Genomic DNA, 14457 nt, shown 5'->3' with positions numbered 1-14457 from the left:
GTGTGTTTCATGTACGACACATGTAACAAGATTGTAAACTGCTTGTGGACAGAGACCATATATTTTGCCATATCAGTATGTCCCCTAGCATCTAGGATAATGAATACTATACAATAGTAGCTATTCATTTAGTCATCAAATATATACGGAACACCTACTAAGAGCTAGGCACTGTGCTAAGCTCTAAGGCTATCTCAGTGAAGGGATAGTGGCTCCTGCTCTCTTAGAATTTACTCAGAGTCTGATTCTAACAAAACGTTGAATTCATGTAACCCAGTAAAATAATGGCCCACACTGAACCATGTAAGCAGGATAAAGAATTGTATATATAAAGAGTTTAATCATTTTAAGCTGTGTTTGTTGTGTGGTGTAGGTGCATGCTATACGAAGGAAATAGTGGTATCTGACTTTTTTTCTTCTTTGCTTTTCTTTGTAGATAAGATGCTCCAAGTCCCTCGCAGCTGTCTTCAAAAGAAAAATCACTAGCGCTCTGCTCTTGCCATATACCGAGCCTTTTGACCTACGCTGTGGTGCTGCAACCTGGAAGAATTGCACGCGGGTTCCGGGAATACCTTTTTTTCACTTTAGTGATTCTTTGTAGATGGAAAAAGATTTGAGTCTTGATAATTACGCAGTTTTAAAGCTATTTCTCTATAGTCTGAACTACTTAATAAATTGGGCCACCTACCAATGAGCCACACAGCCAGTTCCTGTCAGGAGCTGGTTGAAAACTGTGCCGCGCATGCAGCGGGGATGGCACAGGAAGACAGCCGTCGTGGTCAAGGGCCACCTACCTTTTATCATGGTGCCAACCAAGAACTTGACCTGTCCACCAAAGTGTACAAAAGGGAGTCGGGAAGCCCTTATTCTGTGTTAGTGGACACCAAGATGAGCAAACCGCACGTGCACGAGGCGGAGGAGCAGCCGTATTTCAGGGAGAGCCGGCCCGCGGCCGAGGCGCGCGCGGTCAAGGAGGACCGGGAGAATTCCGATGACTCGGAGGAGGAGGAGGTCTCCTACAAAAGGGAGCAGATCATAGTGGAGGTAAACCTTAATAATCAAACCTTAAATGTGTCTAAAGGGGAAAAGGGTGTCTCTTCTCAGTCCAAAGAGACTCCTGTTCTTAAGACGAGCAGCGAGGAGGAAGAGGAAGAGAGCGAGGAGGACGCCACCGACGACAGCACCGACTACGGCGAGAACGGGCGGCGGAAGGAGCAGCCGGCGGAGGCGCGCGCCCCGCGCCGCAGGACGCGCAGAGCTGCCTCCGTGGCCGCGGCCGCCGCCTCGCCCGCCCCCAGGGCCGCGCGCGGCCGCAGGAAGAGCGCGGAGCCGCCGAAGCGTAAGAAGCGGGCGGCCAAGGAGCCCCGAGCGCCGGTCCCGAAAGCTAAGTGTGAAGAGAAAGAGACTCTGACCTGTGAGAAGTGCCCCAGGGTGTTTAATACTCGCTGGTACCTGGAGAAGCACATGAACGTTACTCACAGGCGCATGCAGATTTGTGATAAGTGTGGCAAGAAGTTTGTCCTGGAAAGTGAGCTGTCCCTTCACCAGCAAACAGACTGTGAAAAAAATATTCAGGTAGGTTTCATCACCGAGAGGGCAAACTTTCCAGGATAGACCCTGGCTGTTCAGACTCACCTGGTGTCCGCCCAAGAGAATAAATACAATAGAGGCTGAAGGGACAGATTTCGCCAAGTTAGCTCTCTAAAAGCTCCTGCTTTGGTCTTTTCAAAACCCAGGCTTAACATTTTCTTTCAAAAGCATTAAATCTAACTGACGCTGGACTAGTGGGAACCCAGGTACAATGGAAGGGGGATCTGTTATAGGTGATTGCCTGGGAGGTAAAGTCAACACCGACTTTGCACTGAGTCGCAATTGTAGGACATGTATTATAGTTCATTCTGGCATCTTCTCTGTCAGAAATACTGAGCAAAGTTCAGGAGTAGAGAGCAGTCCCTTTCTAGACTTAAAAGGATGCCAGATTCTAGTGCAGCCGCTGGGGACAAAAACCATAATGACTCAGACCGGTGGAAATGGAAGATCTCCAAGAGTGAGTGTGCTTTTACCAGTGGAGAATTGACAGCATTAAATTTGTCAAGAGGCTGAGCCCATGGGAATATGCAAACTTTAAACAGAGGCTGAGCTGGTGGAAAATGTTGCCCACCTGGCAGTAGGGTTATGTAATGCTACTGTACCGTATCGTTAAGGTAACAAAACATGGTGTTCAAACCGGGCTGGTGCCTTGAAAGGACTGTGTTGTGATAGGTTAAGAGGTGTGCTAAGTATATTTTGTCGAATGAATTATATTACTGTGTTGAGCTATGTTGGTTTACACATGTGAATGCATATTAATGAATACTTACGAAAGGTAAGTCTATTAATGCCTGCATAACATATGTAAAATAGACATATTTTGTACCATATTGAAGCTAAATTTCTTTTAAAAGATGCAATTGTTTTGTTTTGGTTCATTTCCTGGGGCACTCCTTATTTTCCACATTCCCTCTTGCTTTTAATCAACAACTGAGGTCATTGCTTTACTTTAAAGAGAGTTTTTAAAAATATAAATTACATCTGCTAAAATTTCACTGCTTTTTGATTTATCATCGGTTGTGATTTGATTTCCCAAACACTGGGTAAATAAAAGAAGACTGAGCCATGCGCCCATACCCTCCAGTCGCTGCCAGTGCCTTGCTCGGTGATGAACTGGTTGCAGCAGTTCAGGCCAAAGGGAGTGTGATGCAGTGCTGCACCCTAGGGGTCAAACTAGGTTCTGTGCGATTAATTGCTGAAAGGTGTGTCTTGGTCTTGAAGACTTTTATATAGTGTTGTTGGTTTTTAACTTAAACTTACTTTATTAAGTTACAGAACAGAAAACATTTAATAAATATTTTTGTGTGTGTGACTTTCCTCACTATTCCTCACCATGATACGATTAAACATGCTTAGGTTTTTGAATGCTGCTAAGTGAACTCTGTTTACATTCCTCAGGAAAATTGCTTTGTTCTTAAGTACGGATTCTAATAATCATGATGACCTAGCAACAAGTAAAAGTTAAAACTTTGTTCCACAAAATAGTTTGTAGGAGTTGTCTGTCCTTTTCTCAAACAATAAATTCAGAGTCCTTGTTTTCTGAAGTGACAGTGATGTTAAGAGGCCTTTATTTACAGCGAATACCAGCTCGTTCCCTTGAGTGTCCCAGAGTCCGATGGTTACCTAGAACTTTCTAGTATTGTTTTGCTTTAACCAGAAGCACTTTATTTTCATATACTTTATGCCTGATAGCCTAGACCATTAATGATTCATAATACAAGGAACTAAGCAGCGTGGCATGTGTTTCCTATAGGTCAGCGATTTTTAACCTTGTTTATCTCATGGCACATAAGCTAATTAAAATTCTGCAGCACATCAAAGAATATTATCTTTTGCCGATCTGACAAAAGATTAGGTATAATTTTGATTCACTTACACCGGACGGATGGCTATTGTTCTGTTGGCTGTTGTCATTTTTTCGTCTGACAGTTAAGGGGAAACAGGTATTACATGTTTTAGAAATCCTTGCTGCATACTGGTTGAAAGTCGCTGCTATAGGTACTTATATGAGACATCTGGAGTTGGGCTATAAGGGAAAAGGCAGATGATATGAACAGTTTAGAGGTTATGTTAAACTCTGCCAGAGGGAAATATTTAATAGAGCAAATTAGATTTAGAAAAATATAATAAAATCTCAGTAATTTGTGTTAATGAAGGTTCCAAATACATTCTCTATGGAGCAAAAACATTGTTATACTTCTACAGACCTATAACCATTGACATATATTTTGTTTTTTCTTGTTTTTATTTATGCTAATTTTAAATTAGTTTATATCTTTTGGTAAATACCTATTAGTGACCCATGTGTAGGAGGCAGCCGCTTTTGGTAATACATATATTAAAAAAAAAAAAACTTGCAGGGTGTTTTTATGGGTACAATACAAACTTGATAAAAGCAGTCAGCTCTTTGATACTAGTGGAACTTTCCATTTCTTCTTGTCTTATTTTTTTGCCATTGTTTTCATACTCCCAAAGTGTCTCTAAAAGGTGCATCTTGGAAAATAGGACACACACATCTGGGTGTTGGAACCTGGACTCCCTGGGAGAATAGCATTTGTTTGGGTCCTGGCCTTGTGCCATGAACCTAAGCACACCTAAGTCATCTGCCAGGAGGCGGGTATGACTTTCTGCAAGCCCCTCTAAATAAAGATTATTTCTATTTATCCTGCTCAGTGTGTTTCCTGTAACAAATCATTCAAGAAACTCTGGTCCCTTCACGAACATATCAAGATTGTCCATGGATATGCAGAAAAGAAGTTTTCCTGTGAAATTTGTGAGAAGAAATTCTATACCATGGCTCACGTGCGGAAACACATGGTTGGTAAGTTTCATCGGCTTTTTTTCTCTCACACATGTACTTTCCCCCTTCTTTTCTGGTGTGTTTTATGCTCTGGTTGGGCAGGGTGTGAGGCACTGCCTTACTTTAGTCACCTTTGACTTGTTGAAACTAATGCAACATGTCTTCAGCGAGCATCACCAAATCGGACAGTACAGTCTTCCACACCCAGGTTCCTTTTCAACGTTGCTATTTATTCTCAGAATGTTGCTGTTAAAGCCTCACGATTTAGAGTGTAGGAAATTAAGATGGCACAATGGCCTTACTGCAGGACACGTATCTTTCTCAGTTTGAGCTTTTGGGCGAACTTATTTTGAGTATAAGTGCATTCTGTGTTGCAGCACACACAAAAGACATGCCTTTTACGTGTGAAACCTGTGGAAAATCGTTCAAACGCAGTATGTCACTCAAGGTGCACTCCTTGCAGCATTCTGGAGAGAAGCCCTTCAGATGTGAGGTAAGGAAGGTGCTACCACCAAGCCCAGGCCCAGGCCTAGGCCCCAGCTCCTGTCTGTCTGGTGAGGCAGCCAAGGGATGTGCTGAAGCCCGAGGCACCAGGCTGCGCTCCCACAGCCTCCACACATGTGTTCTGAGCATTGTGTTGTCTCGCTGCTAGGCAGAGAAATATCTTTTTTAACACATTTTTAAATCTGGGACTAACACATGAGTTATTTTTCTTTTAGTAATTCAGAGAGGTTGGGTATACTTCAGTGATTACATGAGAAATGTCCTTTTTATTAACACAGCTGCAGATTTAAACAGAACCAAGTAGTTGACAAAAGCAGGTTCTATTTTGAATAGGAAAAGTAAACCTGTCTCAGAGACTATCTAGGGTGGACTCAAGTAAAGCTATTATGCTTGGCATTCAAATATCTCGGCCTTGTCCATTGCAGAACTGTGACGAAAGGTTTCAGTACAAGTACCAGCTGCGCTCCCACATGAGCATCCACATTGGGCACAAGCAGTTCATGTGCCAGTGGTGCGGCAAGGACTTCAACATGAAGCAGTACTTCGATGAGCACATGAAAACACACACTGGTAAGAATTTCTTGGGAAAGGTGCAGCTATGTCTCAAGTACTTGTTGATCACCTGTGAGTCTGTTTATTTCAAAATCTTAACCGCCAATTTTTGTTCTACATGGAAATTTCACTTTAAATATACCTGATATATTAAAATATAGATTTTTAATACTGAATAATTAGGCTTTCATAACTATTTTAAAAAGGATTCCTTGTAGCCAGTTTGGTTCAGTGGTTAGAGCATTGGCCCCTGGACTGAAGAGTCCCGGGTTCAGTTTCAGCCAAGGACACATACCTCCGTCGCAGGCTTGTGGGAGGCAACCAGTTGATGTGTCTCTCTCACATCGATGTTTCTCTCTCTTTCTCCCTCCTCTTTACCTCTCTCCCTTTCCCTCTCTTCCTCTCTCCCTTCCACTGTCTCTTAAAAACAATGGAAAAGATATCCTCAAGTGAGGATTTAAAAAAAAAAGGATTCCTTGTTAGTGCCTTTTAACTAGAGGTTCCTTCAAGAGAATGGATTCTGTATTTGGGCCATAGGGACTCCTGAAATGGTATGAAACTTGTTTTGTGTGTATTTTCTAAGGAAAGGGTTCTGGACCTTTAAGAAGGAGGACACTGACTGCTTTAAAAAGAATGTTCTCAGTACTCTTAAAGGTTTGATTGGATTTGATTTACCAAAGTTCACTACTTTCAGGAACACATCCATCCAATGAGGCTAAATAATATTTTAGCCACATTTTGTTTTTAGGGGTGTATGTTCCATAGCATGGATTTGTATCTTGTAAGCATTTGACTATCTAGCTTCCAGAGAACTGGCTAAAATATAGCTACCCTGGTAAACACTATCATTGTATCTCAGTTGTAACTTGACATTCTGGGATTAGCTGTCTTTATACAAATTGAACATTATCAAACATTTTTCAGGTTTCTAAATCTAATCATAAGATTCTAGGTTCTGTTAGTCTGCAGCAGCGATTTTCAGCCAGTGTGCCATAAGAATTTTTAAAACATGCAATACCTGACTGTTTAGTCAGGGGCACTGACCACTTTTCCCTTAGATTGTCAGATAAAAAATGACAACAACCAGCACAACAACAGCCGTCAGGTGTGGAGGAATAAAAATTATACCCATTTTGCCCTTGCTGGTTTTGCTCAGTGGTTAGGGCGTCAGCCCGCAGACTGAAAGGTCCAGTGTTCGATTCCGGCCGAGGGCACGTACCTCGGTTGCAGGCTTGTCCTTGGCCCCAGTCGGTGCGCACACAGGAGGCAACCAGTCGATGTATCTCTCTCACATCGATGTCTCTCTCTTCCTCTCTCTCTCTCCCACTCTCTCTGAAAAGCAATGAGGAGGGAAGCAATGGAAAAAATATTCTCAGGTGAGAATTAAAAAAAAATACCTATTTTTTTTTCAGATTGGCAAAAATATATATATTTTGATGTGCTGCAGAATATTAGTAATTAGTTTATGTGTGCCATGAGATGAAAAAGGTTGAAAATGGCTGGTGTACAGAGTAGCAGAGCTGGAAAGAACCACAAGAGATTATCTTGCTTAGCCTGCTGTTTTGCTTAACTAGCGGTGAGAAAATTTCTGCCCGTGGATGGATCTCTTTAGGTTCCATTTCTCTGTAGAAGTCCAAAGAAAAATGCCTGCCTGGCCCGGTTTGTGTGGCTCAGCTGGCTGAGCACCGTCCCATGCACCAGGAGGGTGTTGGTTCCATTCCCAGTCAGGGCACATGGCCGAGTTGTGGGCTCGAGGCGGCAGATGGATGATGCTTCTATCTCTTTCTCCCTCTCCCTTCTTCTCTTTGAAATCAATATATATATATATATCTTTTAATGCCTGCCTGGAGGACTTTCTTCCCATTCAGAGCAGAGCACCCTACAATTTTAAGAATTAGAGTAGATGAGAAGAGTTTAATTAAGTAAATTATACCTCAAAAGATAATGATAATTTTGAAGCCTAAATGGATAACTGAATATATAGACTATTTAACAAATTCTATAATTTGGTGGCTCTTGGATAGGCTCTAAGTCCTGAGTCACTTTTAGGATTCAGTTTTTTGTTATTCAGCAGGAAACTGGAACTAGACAGAAAAATAAGTTTTTTGAAGGCAGTAGTTGTGTCACATTCATGCACAGTGCTGGCACATAGTAGGTGCCTAGTAAATGTTGCAAGATTGAAAGGGACCTCCAGCTACTTAAGCCGCTGCACTCACCTCCTCCTCTCTGTGCATCTTTCCCTCCGTTCCTTCCTCTCCTCTCCTGCATTTCTTCCTTTTTCACAGTGTGCATATTTTGTGATTAATGTCTTTGTTGAATAAAATTTTATGTCAACTAAAGATACATGCTACATACACTGAGCTCTGATGAAGGAATTGATAAATACAAGCATCTGGTCACTGAAGCACAGGTACACAGGCACCCCACCCCTCACCTGAGCGGAATTCCATGCGAAGTGATTAATGGACATATAATACCATTTTGTTTCTCCCCATAGCCTGTATGGAGAAGCAGGCAGACATAGCACGGAACTAAGCAAAAAGTCCAAAGGAAAGTAAGGAGGCTTAAAAATTAATCTCGTAGAACCCAAACGTAATTTCTCCCTAAGTGCCCTTGGAGCTATGGGATTTTGTTTCCTTTTTGACTCATTGGCCCAGTGATTCTCAGCAAGAAGCAGTAGCCCCCTCCCCTCAGCTCTCCATGTGCCAGTGGACATTTGGAAATGGTATGGAGACATTTTTTATTGTAAAAATCTCTTGGGGGCATTTAGTAGGCTGGCACCTGGAGTGCTGCGTGCTCTTCAGATGTGCCAGAGTCCCCCGCAATGAAGAACTGTTTGCGGAGGTGCCAGTAGCGCTCCCGTGGAGAGACTGCAGCGTGAAATCCACATGGTAGGCTGAGTCCGCCCAGTTTCCAAGTTCAGTGCCAGAGAGTAGCCCCATGCAGAGGGTTATGCACGAGCGGACACCGAGAAACTTGCTTGCTCCACAGGTCATTTTCAGCAAAGTCTCGCTTCTGGTTGGAATGTCAGATATTGCTTACAGACTAACGTGCCCGAATTTAAGGTGGAGATTCGCCTGTGGTGTTGGTTCCCTGGAGCACAGGAGAGCCGTGTGGACAGTTCTCCCTGTAGGACATTAAGGGTCACTACTGTAGATACCTTTTTTTAACCAAGCCCAGATGTAGGTTGTCTGTAAGTTTTACTCGTATCTGCTCTTATTTGTTAAGTCCCCACTTGGGGAGACTCCCTTTTGACTATTAGAACATAGTATGCCATAGGGAGAGGAATGGTGATCTCCTGTAATCTGAGCAATACCGAGCACATAATTACCGCCTAGTAGTTAAGCATTTTTTTGTGTCTCTGTTGACCTCAGGAGAGAAACCCTTTATCTGTGAAATCTGTGGCAAAAGCTTCACCAGCCGCCCCAACATGAAGAGGCACCGCAGAACTCACACAGGCGAGAAGCCCTATCCGTGTGATGTGTGTGGCCAGCGCTTCCGCTTCTCCAACATGCTGAAGGCCCACAAGGAGAAGTGCTTTCGGGTGACCAGCCCTGTGAACGTGCCGCCTGCTGTCCAGATCCCACTTACAACTGCCCCAGCTGCCCCGGTTCCTTCGGTGGTGAACACACCCACAACCCCAGCCCCGCCAATCAACATGAACCCTGTAAGCACTCTGCCCCCAAGGCCCATTCCCCACCCCTTTTCACACCTCCACATCCACCCACACCCTCATCATCCGCACCACCTTCCTATCCCTCCGGTCCCGCACCTCCCTCCACCTCCAGCTCTCTTTAAGAGCGAGCCTTTAAATCACAGAGGCCAGGGCGAGGACAACTTTCTGCGGCACCTGGCAGAGAAGAACAGCTCGGCACAGCATCATTAGCCTCCATCTCCTCAAGTGTGTTCTCCACAAGCTCTGTGCCCACGTGTGTTTGCGGAGCGGGAGTCGGTGAGCATTTCTGTAGCTGTCAGACTCCCCTCAGCCTCTGCCAAGAGCTGTGTCATTGTCTTGGTGACTCAGTACATCAAGGGGATGAGCCAGACCACCTGAGCTCACGGAGGGAACTGTCATCCAAACCAGGGGAACCACCAAACTAAAGCCCAATTTGCTTGCATTTTCTGGTGACTTTTATAAATTTCAAATACTCAGACTTGTGGGATTTTATAATTTCATATCAGCTGATGAGGTATGCTTGCTTTTATATCCTGGACTTCTCCTCAAAGAGGGGACGGGCCTGGTTTCCTTTGTACTGATCGGGAAGACTGTGAGGTTAACCCAGAGCATTAATTGTATCACTGTGTAGCGTAATGAATTCTTTTCAGCTTTTGGTGCTGGCTACAGAGTTGAGCTAGCCACATTTTCACAGTATATCAAGCATTATAGAGAAAGATGGAAATTTTCTTCTTTGTGTAGCTCTCCTAACGCACTCTTTATTTTACTACAGAAATTATTTTAGAGTTTTTGTATAGACTTCTTTAGTAGTCTGTTTCTAAAATGAAATGTATTTCAATAAGCGGTGTAATTTTTTCAGTGTAGCTGGACCTATGTTGTAAAATAGAAAAAATTTTTTATAATCATCAAAATGTGATTCTTAAAGATGCATATAACTTCTATAGTTCAAATTTACTATTCTTACATCCGTACAAGTCAAAGGTGCTTCAGAGACTAGATGTAAGTGAGAGGGTCTGCAGACCAAGTTACTGCAGAAATGAGGTTTTGCTTTCAGAACTTGGCATCAGTCCTGGGTAGTTTTTAATCTCTGCTTAACACTCACGTGTCTGTTGGGTTCACTGACATGCTCCTGTCCTCCATGTTTTGTTTGGTTCAGTTAGTGCATCAAATGGCTGGTTTGCAGAGTGTTGGGCCTTTTCCAGGGAAGTCGCCTGAAACTTGCATGTTTTGAAATTCTCAGTGAAGCTGTTCACTGTCAAGAGAAGGAAGTAGTGGAGATTGTCTCATCCCAGTGACGCCTGTTTCTCACTTCTCTGGGAACTGTGTTCATGTCCCACCTCCATGGAATGACATGATACACTTCTCGTTTTGAAGTTGCATTATTTTTCTAGACTGTTATGAAAAGATAAAACAGTACACTAAAATCACAAACAACATTGCCGATAGTGGCTGAGAAATTTGGGTGAGAACACATTGCTTGAGTTTTACAATGTCTGTTATATCACTGGATAGATCCACAGCCTGAAGCTTATGCCAACACAGTTTAAATTGTAGCGAGGGAAAGAAAACTACGTTTCATTGCCCTGTCTTCTGCAAAAAATGCTGTGATTGCAAGGTTCATAGGTGATAAGGAGAGCATCTCTAAAACCTTTAGGCAGGTTACTTTTAAGTTTGGATAACTTTTGAAAGAGCACAGTCAGGAGCTTATTAATAGGAAAGGCTGAACAGAAGGGCTAACATACAAATATATGTAACTGATCAAATGTATCCAGACTCAATATAACTAAAATTTTGTATGTTTTCATCTCAGAAAACTGAGTTCCAAAGCTACATCTACTTTCTCTCTCTTCCTCTTTTGATTTTTTAAAAATTGTTTATTTTTTAAAAACACGGAACGCTTCACGACTTTGCGTGTCATCCTCGCGCAGGGGCCATGCTAATCCTCTCTGTGTCATTCCAGTTGTAGCATATGTGCTGTGAAGTGAGCACTCTTGATTTTTTAATCTTGAAACTTCTTTCCTTGGTCTCTTAAATCATTGCCTGAAAACCCTGGCATTTATTTATTTTTATTTTTAATATTAAGTATGCAGACATACTTTAAGCACCTTTCTGGCTGATTAGCTCTATGGTGGGAAAGTGGAACTCTTTCCTTTGAGGTTAATTACCTATTTTGAAATATTGCATTATCTCTTTGGTTTTTGGTTTAATATGTTCATTTCTCCCCTTCTGATTACTGCCTTGTCTTCTATAGAACTTTTCTATGAATTTTTCTATGAACTTAGAAAAATTTTGGAATGAGGCAGAAAAGTGTCTCAAAACACACTTTTGTTCCTGGTTTTGGATCTAATTTCTAAAGAATGCTATTTTAAATATTTGTATACATTCTTTGAACACCCAGGTACCCAAACCAATAAGGAAAGTTAATTCCCTGTTTATGACTGTTACCTCTTTCGTGGCTGCCTCCTGTCACTCCCACAGTCTCCTGGGAATTCCATGACAAGTTTGTGGGTCTGACCTTCACGTAGACGTGTCATCATCCCATGGCCAAGCCTGTGATATTAAAATTATTTTTTTAAAGATGTAAATTGCAGCTTAGTTAATTGGCTATACCTTATCTTGTTCTAAATAAAGTTATGGTATAGGGTAGCAATTCTGAACTCTAGACTTGAGGCCATTGAAGCAACCATTGTATAAGGTGTGCTATAAATATACACTGGAAAATTCAGGTAGTCATCTTGGATTTCTTTACTGAAGCGAATATAGCCATAAGAAAGTATCTGCTACATAGGGAGACCAGTATTAAGCAAATAATAACCACCACCCTTAACAGAAGCAAAAAAAAAAAAAAAAAGAAAGGATTTTTTTTTTTTTTTTTTTAATCAGCATTGTCACACAATTCAGTTCTTGGTGAAATGTATTGTGGAACACTCTGGAAACTTCCAGGTTTTCCCCTCTATAAGTGTACCTTTCCTGACTTGGGATCTGTGGTCTTCAGGAAGGTTGCCCAGAACATAATGACTCCTCAGCAGTGGCATGTTACACGTGAATAATGAAATGCATTAAGAACAGTCGCAACTTGAATGCTTCTGAATATAAGAACTGCAGGATTAAGCCTTAAACATATATGCACGTCAGGTTTAACACGCTTGAGACTCAGACTCAGGGTTGACAGTTTGGCTGGAGTCCTTCATGTGGTGCGCTCTCCCGGTGCAGCACAGCACCCCAAGGCTCCTTTAACACTTACTCCTGTTGGCTCTCTGTTTATGGAGAAAAGAACGATGGAGGAGTTTGAGTTCTCAGCCATTATCTGTACTTCAATCAGCCTTTAAAGGCAACAGCGGCCACGGCTCAGCATTATACAGATGTCAGACTGAGGCTGTTTCTCGTGACTTAATTGTATGGTCTGCGAAGGCTTCTGTCATGGCTAGGGTCAAGGACTTTCTTGAGTTGACACTGCCTTTTCTCATTTTTCTGTTCTTTTCTCATAGATGTGTCACCCAAATATAAATTCTTTCTTAGCCTTAACGAAAGGCTGCTTGCTGCTTTCTCAGATCAGTCAGGTAAGCTCAGACCGAGTTAAATTTCTTCTCACTGGAATGGAGAATAGAAGATGAACGGTTCAGAGGCATGTGGCTTCGTTTCCACGTATATCTGTGATTTGATTTGATTACTTTTAGCAAGCAGGGGGATCGCCACATAAAACTTTATGGTAGTTCAGAGAAACCTGTGCAAATCAGTTACATATGCTTTTCCAGTCTACCGTTTACATGAACTGTTCTATATTAATGACTGAGCATGGACATTACTATAGTTGTATCATCTTTTAAAAACTACAGTTGTTGGAACCACCTTTTTATTGTGGTTAGATGCTCCCTATCATTTGTCCTGAGTGTACTAACAGAAGGCAAAATACTCTGAAGGGGTGCTCGTGAACTTTGAATGTTCTACTTCTTGAACATTTCTCAGTTTTTATGTTTGTTGAGTGGATATGTATGTTTAGTTTAATTTTGATTTCACTGGAAGTTTTAAATTTTGAGAAGATCAAGCAGAAATAGAAATCCATTGCAGATGTATATATATTTACCCCATCTTGCAGAATTTCAGTTAGTGAAACACAGATGGTGGTGGAGTTTTACTGTAAGAAAAAGAAAAAGAAAACTAAAGTTAGAGAATCCTTTCTGTTAGAGCTACTGTATAGGAGAGTCAGCTTTTATTACATTGTTGATCCACATGATGAACATTTTGATACTGTTCTAGACGGTTTGGGGAGTATTTAATGAAAAGGGTTAGGCTACATTTAAGAATTTTATCAGCTATGTACCATTACAAAAATAAACTCACTTGGAACTCTTCAGATTGTAAAATCAAGCAAGTAAATATTGGGTTTTCATTTTCCTTTGCCTAAACCAAGATAAGAAATTTCCCAAAAGGTCATTTTTTCAGGAATGAGAGGTCGTTGGCCACTAGAGATAGTGGCACTATTATGCAATAACAACGCCCTAGCTAACTTGCTTCTGTCACCTGTAGCATTTATCATAGGGAACGATGGCCTCCCAACCCTGGGCACTACCTCGTTCAAGCAAACCAGAGAGCCTCTCTACACTTTCTATGGAAGCCATAAAAGTTGCCGTCAATGTCTCCACTTTCATACTTTTATACTCTCTAGACTTTTTATAGACTTGATGATCAGTTCTTTTTGTCTTAGAGGATAGGTTTTGCAAGATTCAAAGGAAAATCAAACTCTTTGGTTGTCCCAACTTTGAAGCTTGAGACTCGGTAAATTTGAATAAAGAAGCAGATAATTACAATTTATCAGATTCTTCATTAAGTCAAAGCTCTTTTGCAGAGTTGCCTGTTCAGAAATCAAGCTTCTCTTTCTTACTCCCTAAGTAGAGGCTATATTATTGGAAGAAATACTTATAAAGTGGATTTCTGCCTTGTTACTCTGTGTGTGACTCGAGGATACGTGTATGGCCACGGTGTTCCTAGGGTTTCTCTTCCCGTGCGACAGATACGTGACCTACACCTCTCTGAAGCTCCGTCAGCTCGCTGCCGCTTCCGTCTCGCTCTGTTCCTGAGTGCCTTCGAAAAGCCAGCATCCTGGGACACTCCTCCTGGTTTAAATCCTACCTCTGATCGTTTCATTCTCCGTGAGTGTTGGGGCTCCACAAAACAGCTAAAACCTTGGACGAGCATTTTGGACGTATTTGTTTTGTTCCCCTTGCCACGGTTAGATTGCATTTTAACTTTTATTTATATCTTCTTTACCTGTTACATCTCTAACGATGAAATGCTTTGTCCTTACCGTGCTCTTTTCTTTCCTTGCGTCGGAAAC

General features: G+C 42.0%; 1 protein-coding gene and 1 non-coding gene across 2 annotated transcripts in view; one reads left to right on the top strand and one right to left on the bottom strand.

Annotated features, from left to right (window-relative positions):
* The window catches only part of ZNF652 (zinc finger protein 652), a 36714-nt gene extending 26653 nt beyond the window's left edge, over window positions 1-10061 (top strand). Inside the window, exons 2-6 of the mRNA XM_087826175.1 lie at window positions 437-1575; window positions 4264-4411; window positions 4768-4883; window positions 5320-5464; window positions 8821-10061. Coding sequence (XP_087682301.1) covers window positions 691-1575; window positions 4264-4411; window positions 4768-4883; window positions 5320-5464; window positions 8821-9332 — 1806 coding nt within the window. The 5' untranslated portion in view covers window positions 437-690 and the 3' untranslated portion in view covers window positions 9333-10061. The remainder of the gene's footprint in view (window positions 1-436; window positions 1576-4263; window positions 4412-4767; window positions 4884-5319; window positions 5465-8820) is intronic.
* Window positions 10062-11005: 944 nt separating this feature from the next.
* On the bottom strand, window positions 11006-11111 carry LOC148091272 (U6 spliceosomal RNA). The gene has a single exon (XR_015715956.1). It is a non-coding gene; the product is annotated as a U6 spliceosomal RNA (small nuclear RNA).
* Between the last annotated feature and the right edge of the window lie 3346 nt (window positions 11112-14457).

This window comes from Miniopterus natalensis, chromosome 17, assembly GCF_054644295.1.
Source record: "Miniopterus natalensis isolate mMinNat1 chromosome 17, mMinNat1.hap1, whole genome shotgun sequence".
Lineage (NCBI taxonomy): Eukaryota > Metazoa > Chordata > Mammalia > Chiroptera > Miniopteridae > Miniopterus > Miniopterus natalensis.
The sequence above is the reverse complement of the archived record's forward strand: the minus strand, read 5'-3'. Positions and strand labels throughout refer to the sequence as shown.